This window comes from Arvicola amphibius, chromosome 13 (assembly GCF_903992535.2).
Source record: "Arvicola amphibius chromosome 13, mArvAmp1.2, whole genome shotgun sequence".
Classification (NCBI taxonomy): domain Eukaryota; kingdom Metazoa; phylum Chordata; class Mammalia; order Rodentia; family Cricetidae; genus Arvicola; species Arvicola amphibius.
The window spans coordinates 18,374,581-18,389,520 of NC_052059.1; the positions used below are offsets into that span (position 1 = coordinate 18,374,581).

The following is a 14,940-nucleotide window of genomic DNA, read 5'->3' on the forward strand; positions in this document are numbered from 1 at the left end:
CTAAAGGAAAAGTGAGCTCTACCTACAGAAGGAGAGACCACAAAGCACATTGGACAGACCATGATTTCAGAGAATATAGTCCACTGGGAAGAGAACAGGGACCATCATGGTGGCACAAGCCCATACTTGCTTCCCACATCTCCAGAAATGTGTTTTAAATCAGCCTGGACAATCTGTCTGATGCAGGCATCCCTAGTTGCAGGAGCCAGTTGTGACACTCAGGGATTGAAGCATTTTGAATGCTTCAAATATTTCTCCATTTCCAAATCATAGAAATACTATACTAAGGATTTCAAAAGCAATCCCAGTTCAAAGGGAAGTATACTCAAGGTCTCAGAGATCAAACTGGACCTCACACCAGCTTTCCAGGGCTTGGAAAGCAAGTTTGCCTATAAATCTTTTGGGATACCTAGGGCCAACCCTGCTTTTCAAATGTCCTGAAACCAATAAGGACTATTTTTCCCAAAAGAAATAAATTGACACAAATGTTCATCTGCTCACACCTAATGGGTATCCCACCTTGATAATCATTTTCTTATTAAAAAAAAAAAACTCAAAAAAACTCGTTGTGTGTTTTGGGGAAGTAATACTAATTCTTTACTGGTTTTTACAGAGATTGAAGTTGGAGCATCACACACAAGGCAAGTTCTAACACCAAGCCCAAAGTGCTGTTTCTTGATCATTAAATCAGGTTTCATACTAGAGGGCACTGGAGTTTAGCAATGTAATAGCTTCAGACATTAAGACTGGCTTTTTCTGGTGCTTTGGTTCCTCTTGCCACACAACTCTCTTACCATGAAGCTGTGCTCTAACTTCTTTGGGCTTGGGAGTATGGTTTATCTTTTACAGATCCTTACATTCCTACAGCTTATAATTACCTTGTTCAGCTAAAAGACTTATACTTTCTTCTCTATGATTTGAGATAAAGGTTAAGTCTATGTCTACATAAACACGTGGATATGCCAGCTCTCTTGACACAGTTAATTTTGAATCACATTAGATACTGACTTCAGCCAAAATATTACTCTGGGTTGTATTTCATCCCAATCTCCAAGCAACTATGAGAACTCTTCATCTCTCCCCACTGATGCCAAGATCTGAGCTAGATTCTCTTCCCCTTCAATCTCAATTTTGATCAATGTTGTTTTGCTAGCAGAGGCATAATTAGTAGTCATACCCCCACTCTCCTGTGTAAGCAAGTTTACTCTCCTGCTAGGCAGTTACTTCCTACTCTTTGAGAGTTCACAGTCTCTTAGAAAAATAAGCATTTTTCTACATTTTTAGAATGGTCTTTAAGACATACAATAGTACATTTTCTATAGTACTGAATGCTAAAATGTCAAGGAAAAATGTCTCTTTGATTTCCTTTAGAGAAGCAAGAAGCGCATCATGCTCCCCCTCCCTCCCAGTACTCACATCCTGCCATTTCTGATCTTGCTCTTTCAGTTGGGATTTTATTTTCTGCATCTCTTCATACCGCAGCTGACGCAGGTTCTGAACATCCTCTGCGGTGACATCGCTCATGGACTTGCTCCTGTCACAAAAACACCTACAATCACAAAGGTTCTCGTGGCTGGACCTGAGGGTTCACATGAAGACTGGGCTTCTATTTAGAAATTCCACCTAAATATCTACTGCCCTACCCAGATGCTTTGTTGATAGTGCCCTGAAATAGCACGACACAGATAAATGGTGTTTTTCCAAAGCACAGAAACGAGAGCCTGGCATTCAACGCAGGTGTGAGATGCTTTTGTTTTTTTTTTTTCCACAAAATGGTCAAAGTAACCTTGAACAGTTCTAAAAATAATAACACAGTGCTTGTATTTAGAGGAATAATCTATAAGATTATCTTGGGGGCAGGAAACCATCCACATCACGTTACTGAACTTGTCTATGCTCCCTCCAAGATAACCTAGTAAAGTTTGCCTGTTTTTGCTACGCACTTGCTAAATAAATAATTTAGTGACTACCTGATATTTTCTCCTCAAGTTCACCACCAGGAAAAGATGTGCCGTGTCTTCTCAACAATTCTCTAAGGTCTACAGTAACACTGCGCAGCTGGACCGACTCTCAGAAGACCAGGATAATTTCCCACAGCCTGTCAGAACCACCTCAGATTCCCTCTCCTTCTTCAAGGCAGGGTTCACAGCCTAATCTGCAGCCCCATACACGGACATTCACGATCAGGAAGTAAAGCCGGAGTAGGGTTTCAAAGCAGGTTTTCCCCATTACTGTTACATATTTTAAAGGCTGTTGTAAAAACTATCTTCTAATAGACTTTGAACTCTCAAAGAGTATAAAGCTGCTTCCCAGCTGTAGAGAGGCTCATTCACTTAAATTAGCAACTAAGTTGGACTATGACTAGTGTTCCTATACAGACTACATGGATGAGAAAGACCTCCCAGAAAGGCAGAGTTCAGGTCAGCACAGAGAGCAGCAAGAGGGTGATAGATCCAGAAAGGTTCAGAGGCTAGATGAAATGTTCTTTGTTATTGCATATTACATTGTAAGTAACTATATTATTCGTTGTATTAGTGAATCCTTGGGCACCTAAGTTCTGCATTCTCCCGACAGCTCGCCATCACGTCTTATTTTTCATCAAACTTGGTGGGTTCCAGAAAGCAACTGTAGCTACCATGCAAATGCCTCTAGAGGCTACAGCCTAGGACCTGCCCTCATTGACTTGTTTCCAATTCCTCATGAATAGGCATTTATTCTTGAAAATACCCCTAAGTACCTTGACTGTAAAGCGACCTGCTGCAATGTTATCTGGAAAGGAGTTTTTTTAAACTGCACCTCAATAAAACACGATGTTATTGTTGGCGCAGCCAATCTCCATCCTGCTTTCCCTCTGTGGGGGTTAATGGTGGTACGAGCCCTCGGTCATCTGCATTTGAAACCCAAGAACCACTTTTTGCTTTTGTTTCTCTCTTCTCCTCGCTTTCAGTTAGTTATCTTCTCCTTTAATGCTGCTTTCTTTTCCATTCCGCTTGCCATCAGTCTAGATCAAGGCACAGGCAACCCTCCTCTGGATCTCCAAAAGGGCTGCTTAAATGTTCGAGCTTTCCTCAAATGCTCCCTCCAACCCAAAAGTTCTTTGCTGGTGCCTCTCTGCTTTGTAAAATGCCATTCAAAACCATGGCTAGGCTCACTCCACAGTTACTGGCTCACCATCTGTCTTCCTCAATTCAATGAAGGTCAATTCCACCCTTCAGAGTTGGGACCAAAAAAAGCTTGGAGTCACCCAGATTCCTCTCTTCTTTTCATAACACTTACACTATTCCACAACTCATCTGCTCTCTGTTTCTACATCTAACCATTCTCATCTCTTCCTCCTCCTACACCATCACATCGTCTGCTTGGAGAATCCCAAAGATCTTCCTTCTTCCACCACCCAGCTCAAAGGAGCAGCTAGAGGGACCTTTCTAAGTCTCAGCTAGGTCATGACACACCCAACTCCGGACTTGAGCTTCTTCCCATCAAAGTTCTAAGTAGATTTCTTCAACAACCTGTTAGTCTGGCATGATGTGGTTCCTTCCTGCCTCTCCATACTAATGTTTAACATTGTGTCCTGGTCTCACTCTGCCTGTCAAGTGGCTGTCTTGCACATGCTCATGCCTCTTGCTTCTCCCCTTGCTCTTCAATCTGCAATAATACTCCTTTATCCAGCAAGACAGCAAGAAGCAATGACTTTGTTCCACTTCCAAGCATCCGCTTAAATGTTATGCAGTGTTTCCAGCCTATGAGATTCTACAAATGTCTCTCTGGGCTGATCCCACCCCAAGCCTCTTTCCTTGAACGTTTATTGACATCTAGGATATTCTTACTCCCTGTTACCTGCTGAGTCCTGTAAGATTATTGGGAATTATGTCTGATTGTGTTGATATATCAGTAGGTTTAAAACAAAGACCAGCACATAATGAATACTCCATAAACGCATCCAATCGATGACCTAGATAGTGTTCTATTCCTTACAGCCTTTGTAGCTCTTACAAGGGAAAAGTGAGCTGCCCCTTCTCCCACCTGTTTAGCTAAAGCATTTTTCATGATGCTAATTCTTGACTCTATCTTTTATATGTATAAGCATGCCTAGATTGTCTCTCTCACGAGTCATATGTTATTTGGAAAGAAAATACTAGCAGAGCACCACACATGCAGATTCACTCACTTGGTATCTGTGCTAAGAGTTAGAGCACAGTTAGCCTGAACTGACCGTGTGAGAAAAGCATCACTTTTATAGCATTGCATAGGTATAGTAGGGGATCAATTACATATAGAATTATGACTATATTATGAATATGAACCCACACATGTATAATATACCTCTCAGTAGGTTTAACTATATACTAAACTAGATTGTGTGGATTTAAGACTATAAACTGACAGAAATCATGCCTACTAAGGAAAGAGGCCTTTTGAGTTCAAACAAAATTACTCAGTAAGAAATGGGAAGAAAATGTGCAGGTCCAAGACATAAGGGGAGGTTGGCTGGGTACCACATGATGTTGCACAGACTGTAAAACAAAAGGGAAGTATTAATTCATACTACTCCACTAATCTTTCCTTGGAAAGAGTTGACTCACTTCACTTTGTAGCCAGCCCAGAACCTCCTATGGCTGCTCTTCTTACTCTCTTCCTCCTGGCCTGGGAAGCACTGCTGTGGGCTTTCCCACACAGGATGCCAGTCAAAGGTCAGGCTGCCTCTCTCCACTGCCTGAGTGCTGAGCTAAGCCTAGCAGCCCAGAGGCACATGGCAAGAACAAAGGTGAGCTGAACCTGGTCTAGGATAGAAACGTCTTTTTTTTTATAGGCGAGGTTGTGAGCAGAGTTTGTTTCTGGGATATAGAAAGTTAACCCCCCCCCCCCATTAAAGCAGCAGCACCTGCCATAGGAGTCTGCGTAGACTTCAGCAAAAGACAAGAAGTCAGTCAGGGCTTCAGATCCAGCTGCAACACAGGCTTTCCCCCACTGAACAGACATCAATTAGTTCCTTTCTCAGAGCCTTGGCTCCTCATCCACTAAAGTTATGATAACTAGGTAAGGCTGTGCTGGGGTTGTATACTAATTCTTACTAAGGCAGATGTGACCAAATGGAACCACGTAGATGATAATGCTATAAACTGCTTTCACATTAGAACGGTGGCCCCAGACCACACAGATAAAATCTAGAACTTCTAGAGTACAAAGATGATGAAGTCTTTCTTTCTTTATCAGCATTAACCGCATGACATTAAAGTCCCAGGAGTTCCTTGAGTGGCAACAACACTGCCAAGCAGTCTCTGTGAGTTGCCTCAGGAGGCACAACCCCAGTCCGGTTCTACTACTTGAGAGCCTCCATCCTTGGGAAAGCTGCAATCTCTGTCTAAGGAATGCAGATAACACCCGCCTGTCTCCCTCACAGAACTGAGATAAGCACCAAAGAAAGCATCCAGGAAATTACGAAGGACATGCTCAGCACGGAAAATGAGCAGGTAAGTAACGCTGTTCTCTTAGAACTGCATGCTACAGTTCGTTATAATTCCTTCTCTTAGAACTGCCTGCTTCCGTTGGTTACAATTCCTTATTCTGAAGGCTCTAATTTACAGCTTCATTTATATTTGCAATCCAAAAATGCAGGAGTACCAAGCATCTTGACTTTTCAATTAATTTAACAGTACTGGAGGGGAGGGAGAGGAAGAAGTTTAGGAAGATCACCTGTAAATCACTGATCTCCTTGTACTTCGACTACAAGCGGTGCTCCTGGCACTTCAGATGGAAATAAGGACTATTGTCCTGAAATCCAGCTTCAGTGACCTTACAGCGGATTGTCTAGGGCAAGAGTTCTCACCTTCCTGATGCTGTGACTTTAACACAGTTCCTCATGTTGTGGCAACTCCAACCATAAAATTCTTTTTGTTGCTACTTCATAACTGTAATTTTGCTACTGTTATGAACTGTAATGCAAATATCTGTGCTTTCTAAAGGTCTTAGGCGACACCTGTGAAAATATTGTTCAAACCCCAAAGGAGTCACAACCCACAGTTAAGAACCACTGGTCTATAGAAGAAAGAGCCCAAGGAGGCAATATAAGGCACATTTTGCAGCCTTGGGTAGCAAATAGAAATTTAAAAAGAATAAGTTAAGGATTGCTACCTGTGAAAGCAATATAAATATAATAATTTATCTAACTATGTATATTTTCATTGGACCCTATACAGTTTTGTGAACAATAACCAGTGTTAGAAATCTGTGTGACACATTTTGAAATTACCATCAAATAATATAAAAGAGCATAAGAAGAAATTTTCATTTAGAGATTTGCCTACTTATTTGGGCTTTTCAGCACCAACGCTATTAACATTTCAGCCTATAAATCGTTTGCTGGAGAGAGCTACCCTGGGGTTACCCTGGGTATTGTAGGACATACACAAAAGCACTAACTGTAGATAACACACACACACACTTGGCTGCAATGTGAGACATATTCTAGATATAACTAGATGTCACCTGGGGTGGAAAAGAAAATCTGCAGAAAATAACCAAAGTCAACTTGTCTCCCTTCCTTTCTGCCTGCCTTGATGATATATCCTGATAATCCTACAAAGCCATTTGGTCAAGCTCTATAAGAAAAGTATAGCTGTTTTAGTTGTCTTTGACTGCCAATTTACATGTAATTGGTATTTATTTCCTTGTGATACTGATAAGAGGTTCAGTGGTTATCACATCACAAGATAGTTTATACAACATTTTCTTGTAAACTTTGTCAGTACCATGTTTGTATCAGACCCAACCAGTCCCAAAATTTCATAGAATCACACAAATGGAAATTCATGCAACACAAAGACACACACATGAGAACTGGAAGCCACACAGAAAGCATCGTAATAAACATAATGTGTTACATGCCGAGTAAAGCTTAATAAAACACTTACATAGCATGCATAAGCACTAAAAACCACATAAACTGCAAGCTAGGACTTATTAGGCAAAGAACCAAAATAAAATACTACACATTTCTCTTCAAAATGGTCTTTACCACAAAGAAAGTATTCACAATATGGGCAGTTAGTTTTTAATTACAAGGTATAACACACTACTGCTTTTTTATGATATTATTTTTGGAGAAAGTTCACCTAGCATAAATGTGAACTAAGTTGTACATTAAATGCCTACAAGTAATTCAATTTTAACTTATATTTTAATCTCATTGTAAGAAATCAATGTAAGGAAATCATCCATAACTATAAACGTAGGAGAAAAAGAAAAAAAGGAATAAACCTACAACTTCTCCTAAACAGAGCTGCATTTTCTAAGACACACTAAGTCTCCTTATCTCACAAGTCATGTATTATTCATTGGTCTCAATTAACCAATCATCTTGCTTTATTTGTGTAGCTACCTTAGTACTAACCCTGCATGAGAATTTTTGAAACAGCTTCTAAAGCAAACACTGTGTTATCCAAATAATCAAAAAATTACTTGGAATTGTCTAGTGGAAGCATTTGCTGCTGTCTGTTAAGGATCAGAAAAATACCTTAGCACCCTGAGGTTGAATACTAAGTTTTCATGGTGTTTGTGGTTAGGGTGGGTGCAGAGTGTTGGGGAATGAACTTACAGCCACAGGCAAGCTAGGCATGAATTCAACCATTGAGCCAGGGGTAATTCAAGTCTCATAACAACCCTTACACTATGGAAAAACAGGTAGGGTCAAGACAGAGAGGTCGTTAGTTATGTGTTTACATAGCCCAAGTACTTAGGCTCTTGGTACCTGTACCACCTTTGGAAAACTGTTCCAGGGATGTGGTTTGGCTCCAAAGTCAAACATGATTACAAATGAAAATTCCTCATGAATGTTTAGAATGCTTGAAGGCTCAAGAGGACTTTAAATCAAGTTAAAACAGCTTTCCTATGACAAGTATGATCAGATATTGGAGTGTTATACCAAAGACTGACTTCTTCACCCTTCACAGATGAGACCCTGGTGAGCAGACAAGGCTGTGGGTACAGGTGAGGAAGGGACAATGTGCCTTCACACGCCATCCGGGAAGGAGTCATTGTAACGGTTGCCCCTCACTCAATCATATTTTCGATATCTAGACTTGTGATAGTGATATCATGCTGTGATAATTCAGCCAGAATCTTGGTAGCTTCTAAATATTTCTAAACTACTGAGATTATTAAAAACTCCTAAAATAAGAGATTCTGAGAGACAAGATGAACCATGGTAAGGGGAATATACTCAAATCCCAAGACTGATTAAAATATTGGTCATGTTATATCTAACTTTCTACCTTAATCAAGAACCTTGAAAATATTTCTCCAAAAATATTAACATTCTCCACTAGCAAAACTCCTCATAAGCTGAGTACATGAGTTTTGCAAGCTGTAGGAATTCTTACATTGAGCAAGCAGTAATGTCTTTCCCTATCACAGACTTTCGCAAATGCAGTTTGTGGGGGAGACCTTCAAGAACTAGAAACCAGAAGCTTCGTGAATTTTAGGAATCCAATACCAAAATGAACATATTCTTAGGCTCTTGCTACTTTCAACCATTAAATGAGAAGTAAAAGGGATGGAGTTAAAATTTAATACAGCAAAACTGGGCGGTGGTGGCGCACGCCTTTAATCCCAGCACTCGGGAGGCAAAGGCAGGAGGATCTCTGAGTTCGAGGCCAGCCTGGTCTACAAGAGCTAGTTCCAGGACAGGCTCTAGAAACTACAGGGAAACCCTATCTCGAAAAACCAAAAAAAAAAAAAGGAAAAAATTAATACAGCAAAACTGTTATCACTTTACATAGCAGTTCATGCATGGAACTGGGCATTTAGATGCGAAAATAGTGCTAAGTGGTAGCAATGTTAATCAAAAGTAAATAAAATTCCCATGCACTGCACATTGCAGCCCATTTAGTAACATTACTAAACACAGGTGCAGCACGTCACAGGAGACGCAAGCAAATGTACACATTTGTTGTTAACGTGAACCATAAAACTTACCCATTCTCACCATAAATCTTTTGAAAGAGTCTAAGAAACCAAAAAAACCAAAGGTTAAAAGGGTCACTCTTTCCAGCTGTGTTAGTTTCTCAGCATTAAACATCTTTAACTTGAATCTAACTGGAAATGGGCGAATCTGAACAAGTCAGCCCTTAGCCCCTTCGTAATATTTCAATATTTAGTCAGTCTCCTGGGACTCGGGTCAAACAACAGCAACATTTTCTTAATGTATTCTGAGCCAACAAATTCGTAAGACAAGGCCTCCCCTTGCCAGGAACTAAGGTAGATATTTAGGGCCATTCATTATATTCAGCCTAGTCAAATTTGCCCATTCCCAGCTTATAGTGATCAGAACAGCTATCAGAAAGTTGCATGGCTTATGTTACCAAAATGGTCACAACTACAAACAGAGTTTGACAGACTCATGCATTTTAATGGTGCTTGCACTGAACATTACAGATAAAACATACTACAAATTGATAGTTCAAGAAACCTAGATCAACAAATATCAAGTTAAAATGAAATCTGCAGCGGCATATCTTAGGAAATTATTTAGCTCAATAAAAGACACTGCAAAAATAGGATAAACACATAAAACCAAACCACAGCCAGACTACTACAGAGATGCTAGACATGAGGATAAAAAACCTGCAAACACAATTAGAAAGTACTTTTATACAGTTTCACACTGGAACAAAATGGACAAATCCAAGCCAGAGACAAGCTTTGCATATACCTTCTCAAATCATCCTAAGACGTGTAAATATGGAATTGAACTTCTTCCATGAAATGACTAAAAAGTTTCTCAAAGCCAAATAATTGTTTACAGGATGCTTCAAAACGGCACACAACATGCAGAGCTGAGAAAACTGAGGCGGCTTTTTTTTTCATAAGAAAATTTACACAAGACCATCCATCACAAGCCAACTCCTTGCAGAAACACACTCTGACCTCTCAACCATCAGCCGCTTCCTGTGCCTAAGTCTGCTGGCCTCCCGGATGGCCTCCCACTTCTGCAGGTCAGCCTCGCTGCATGGGCCAGGCTTGAAGCTGACAGGAGGCACAGCAGTCCCCAGCTTCCATGACTGGATCTTGCGAGTCAACATGTCATCTCTCTTCTGTCGGTGGGAAGGGACTAAGACTCGGCAGCTACTGCTTCTTTCTTTGGGTGGGGATGTCCTTTCCAGGGCACAGAGAAATTTCGCTTGGATTTCTGGAGGTAGGGTCCAGGGTTCAGGAAAAGGGACTGGCTGGTATCTGTCGGGGGCCCCAGACAGCGGCACCTCTTTCTTCTGTGCTGGGATCCGACGAACAATCATATCATCTTTTTCTAAATCTGGAAGTAAAAGTTCACCTTCCCGACACTGCAAAATTATATCTCGTTCAACAGCATCGTCTGGCTCAGAGAACCTTCGAAAGTCTTCGAAGGCTTGAAAAACACAAGGATTTGCACGGGAAGCCCCAGTTTTTCTGACAAAGAAATCATCATTTTCTAAGTCAGGTTCCAAGGCTGTCAGCTCAAGGTCATCTGCTTGACAGCCTGGTGTGTGAGAGAGATTTTTTCTGCGAGTTATGAGCCTTGGGCCAGAGGTGGGATCGAGTCTGACATTTGTTTCCGAAGACAAGATGTCATCAGAGTATGTCTGAAGGGCCTGAAGCAATAAAAACTGACTGAAGCACAGAAAAGAAAGAGGAAGGGAGAGTTGTATTAAGTATGAGAAGAATGGTAATTAGCCAGCAAACAAACCAGTACTTATCGGAATGAATTATTAGGAGCCACAGGAGGGAGAGTAACAAACAAGACAAATACTCAGCGCTAGTCTCTGTGACTTTCCTGGGTGTTATCTAAAGAGACATCCACAGGTTGTACTTCCCAGGAAATTTGAACACTGTCAAGGACAAGAGATGGATCTATAACTCTGATCATGTGCACCTCCCTGGGATAAACATGGGTACCAGTCCCGGTACCATCTTCCTAATTCTATTCTCCATAGTGGCCTCATCCCCTCCCTAGAGAAGGATGCATGATCTTAGAAAGTGATGAGTTGGACATCACATACTTTACATGATAGTCCACATCATGGTCATAGAAATAACAGAGTGGTCGAGAGTCTTATAAAAAAGTGCCTGGGGTGTTTTTAGGTTTGGATTCTCCAGACTTACCCTTCTCGGTGTTTACCTAAAAGGATTTCCTTTCTCTTCTCACAACAGTAAATTTAAACAATTTCTTTAAAAACAGTTTTGTAACAGGGTTTCAGAAAGAATCCATGCATATAAATACTGCCTTGCACGTTATTGCATTAATAGCATGTTGATTCCTATAGCCACGTGCCAACACTCTCTCATGCAGAAGGCAGTATGTTACACACTACGCCTTTCTCCTATGTCATTAAATTTCCATGACTCAATATTTAGGGCCTAGGTTAATGTAGCAGCGGAAGCAGGCAGACAAGGTGTCCAAGGTCAGTCACAAGCAGGTAGCTCAGACAGGTGCACCTGGACTCTCTCAAAGCACCGCTGGTCCTCCTGGCTGCATGGGCATCCTGTGATCTCATGGCACGTCTGGTGGCTAGCTCCAGCAAGAGTGAAGGTCTTTGGTAGTTGCTGGCTAACCTATTCTCTGCCTTTTCTAGTCTACTAAAAAGTGTGGCGCTTCTGAGGGAGCCTGAGTCCTCATCCTCAGAGTCTGAATTCCACCTGCCATGAAGTGACGTGGAGAAAAGGAGAAAGAGAAGCAGAAAAGAAATGGAGAATGTAAGTTCTGAAATCTATGCCACGCTAAATACAAAAGGGGGCTTCTCAAAGGCTAGAATCTAAAGGTTTTTTAATCATGCGGTTGCCATTGTTGTTGTTTTAATAATAATAACATAGGTCATAGGCAGTTTATTAATAAAAAATAAAAGGTGCCCCCAGGGGTACAAGTGAGCTTAAGGTAGGTCAAAAAGCCCTCTTTTGTTTCAGAGAAGGGGTTTTATTTTGAAACCTAGGCTCCTTTCGAACATTTAATCCTCCTGCCTCAGCCTCCAGAGTACTAGGCTTCTAGGCATGTGCCCCAGTGTCCAGCCTCAGGATTAAATTTAAACATTTTTTATAATTATGAAAGTTTCACAGATGTTAGAGGGCAAATAAGCCTTTCTCTATCCCTCATTGAAGAAACAGGACACAGAATGTACCAGACTGGGGCAGAGAACAAACATCAGGCCAGGGGCATGCACAAAGACAAACCTGAATCCCTGAAACTCCTTATACCATGGCTTATAAGTCTCCCTCTTTATTTTTTTCCAGCTCATATCTTCTGGGCTCCAGCACTTGGGAAGAAACTGATCAAAAGAACCCCCTGGGCTTGGCACGACTGGACTCAACTTTCGTACATAGAGATCGTCCTTCACAAGGTTGGGTATGCGCATTATCTTTTCTTCCTCCTCTTCCAAATAACAAGAGGAGGTTGACGTTTCGTGGACTGTGTGCCAGCGCTCCATCTTGGGACCCCAAGTCCTCCTTCGGTTACTGTTCAAAATATCCAACCACGTTAAGACACTGGGTGAGCAGTTTGTGGCACAAGAACCCCAAAGGGTATTCATTCCACATTACCCCTGTCAATGAAGCAAATTAACTCCCAGGCTCCACACCACGGCTCCTAGGACCAAATTGAGATATTACAGCAGCACCTCACTCACATTAGAGAAAAGCTAGATATACAAGGCTGTGTTATGAGAAAGAAATTGCAGACAGATTGGAGGTTGCTTTCTCAATTCATTCAATAGCATGATAGACGCCCATATGCCGGACAAATATATTTCTGACCTCATCAGTGTGTGTAGCCCAGAGGCTAACATATCAGGAGAAAATGCTTGAGGACAAGAGTTGAAAGCAGTAGTTTGAGAGATGAACCTCTCGAGTCTCTTTTTCACGTGAAATTTACAATTGACTAAGTCATCCAAAACCACATCAGGCAAACCTTCGCTCATCAACAGGGTCGGAACCGCTCTCAGAACCGCACAGCACAGCATACAAAAAGACAGATTTGGAAGATCATCCTTTGCTTTTTTGATAATTTAGTAGGAAATTAAGGGTTTCTTTCCATGTCCACTCCTATCCACAGGAAAAGTAATGTAACTGAAGGAAACCTCACAATGGACCACATTATTGATCCAGTGACCAGAAATACGCCAAAAAACTGAGGGCATGCATCTAAAAGAAGGCCTACTCCTCAGATGCTGATGTTCTGAAACAGAGCAACTGTCTTCAACATATGTAAAATAGAGTGAAAATCCAGGTAGGAAAAGAAATCCCCATTAGTGATATGTGTTACCTACATGTTAGGAACCATTCCCTTAACTACATTAAATAGTGCCGCAACTTCAGAAGACATACTGAACTCCGTAACCACATCTCATGGCATTACCTTGAAAATGTCCCGTCTGAGTCTGTGTAGACTGGGCTTGCCCAGCTTCTTCTGTTATCCTCATTTTTGTCTGTCCTTTTCTTCCTCAGAGGCGCTGGCACGTAGGATGGCTGCTTACTTTTGTTGGGCAAGAAGTGATTGAATGGTAGGGCAGACTTTGGTTCAATAGCTGAAATCCTTCGATAGGACATATCATCTTTGTTATAATCCTGCATTTTGAATGTGATTTCCCAGTCTGTGTCACTTTCGAAACCTATAAAGGCACAAGGACTTGCTTTACTCGCTGCCAGCCAATTCCTGCTGAGCCCCCTCCTCCCAGCATAGCCTCTTTTCCCCTGGAAACCCTGTGCTGCTGCTAAAAGGCCTGAGTATTTTTAGAACTTTGTCAAGAAGTTGTGATAAGACCCATGGGGAAGGGCTTGCTTTCCATACTAGAGGGACATGCAGTTCAATCTGCTGTGGTACATAGTAAGCAGATAAGACCCCAGTCCTCTGCTCAGTCCCTTCCTTTCCCAACCTTCTTTGCCACAAGGATACGTTTGCTGAGGGATAACCCGTGTGATGAAATCTAGAAATCCAGTAAGTTCAGAAATGTAAGAAAAGGTGGGAAGCCCTCAGATTTATAGGAAGTGACAGGCAGTTGTAGAAACAAAAGGAAGACTGCACAAGTTTCAATAGTGACAGCTAGACCCCTGTAAGATCACTCATTCCAACAAGGACACTACACCACACAAGACAGACTAGATGAAATCTGAAATCCTAACAAAGTAAAGCTTATGCCCACACGAGACCACAGAACTAAAGATGTTCTCTTTCATAAGCTAAGGAACTATAATGGGAATCAGCAATTGTGATTTAAAATTTAGTTAAAAGCAAACTTAGCAACAACCACCACCAAAAAAAAGCCTTTTTGATACATTCCAATTAACAGACAGATATAAGTAATATATCCTCTAGTTGAAAAACAAACCCAGATGTTTTAAAACACGGTAATAGAGTGAGTAACCATATAGACCCAAATGGAGTACTCTTTCCTGCCCTTCATGTTCCCTGCATCAAGTGCATTTAAAAAACCCAGGTAGTTGGTAAGTGTTGCTTGCTTCCTCCCAGCTGCAGAGGGCAACTCCACTCATCTCATGGCTAATGACTTTTAGCATGCCTTCCAGGTTAACTTGACCTAAAGGCCACTTGCCTTTGTCACCTGCCAGGTGGGAATGTACAGTAAACAATGACAGTATGGTTCAAAGGAAGTGGTCGGTCTGACACAGCTGTGTCACAGGTCGGGTGCAGGGGCAGTGAGGGCAGAAAGGGAGAATGGCTTGACAGCCATGGCCAGGAAAGCCAGAAGGCATGAAGAAGGCATGAAGCTATTTCTGTTTTCTTCTGCTTTGCTTTTAACTCCTCCTAATTGAGAGAGAGACAGAGACAGAGAGACAGACGGGGGAGAAAGGCAAGAAGAGAGCAAGCAAACTTTTCCTTACCAAAACTGATTCAAGGAATATGAAAATCACAGACTATTTGTTAAATTTTGAACTTAGAAATCTTTTAGCTAATACAGTTTT

At 41.5% G+C, this 14,940-nt stretch overlaps 1 protein-coding gene across 5 annotated transcripts in view; it reads right to left on the minus strand.

The window, feature by feature from the left end:
• Lmo7 (LIM domain 7) overlaps positions 1–14,940 on the minus strand; it is a 99,349-nt gene that overhangs the window by 38,341 nt on the left and 46,068 nt on the right. For 3 of the 5 annotated variants that reach the window (XM_038310720.1, XM_038310718.1, XM_042054123.1), the window contains 3 exons: positions 13,379–13,631; positions 8,974–9,003; positions 1,417–1,534 (listed from right to left, as the gene is read on the minus strand). In XM_038310720.1, coding sequence (XP_038166648.1) covers positions 1,417–1,534; positions 8,974–9,003; positions 13,379–13,593 — 363 coding nt within the window. In that variant the 5' untranslated portion in view covers positions 13,594–13,631. Of the gene's footprint in view, positions 1–1,416; positions 1,535–8,973; positions 9,004–9,924; positions 10,645–12,198; positions 12,481–13,378; positions 13,632–14,940 lie in introns of all 5 variants that reach the window. The other 2 variants (XM_038310719.1, XM_038310717.1) reach the window with 2 other exon arrangements.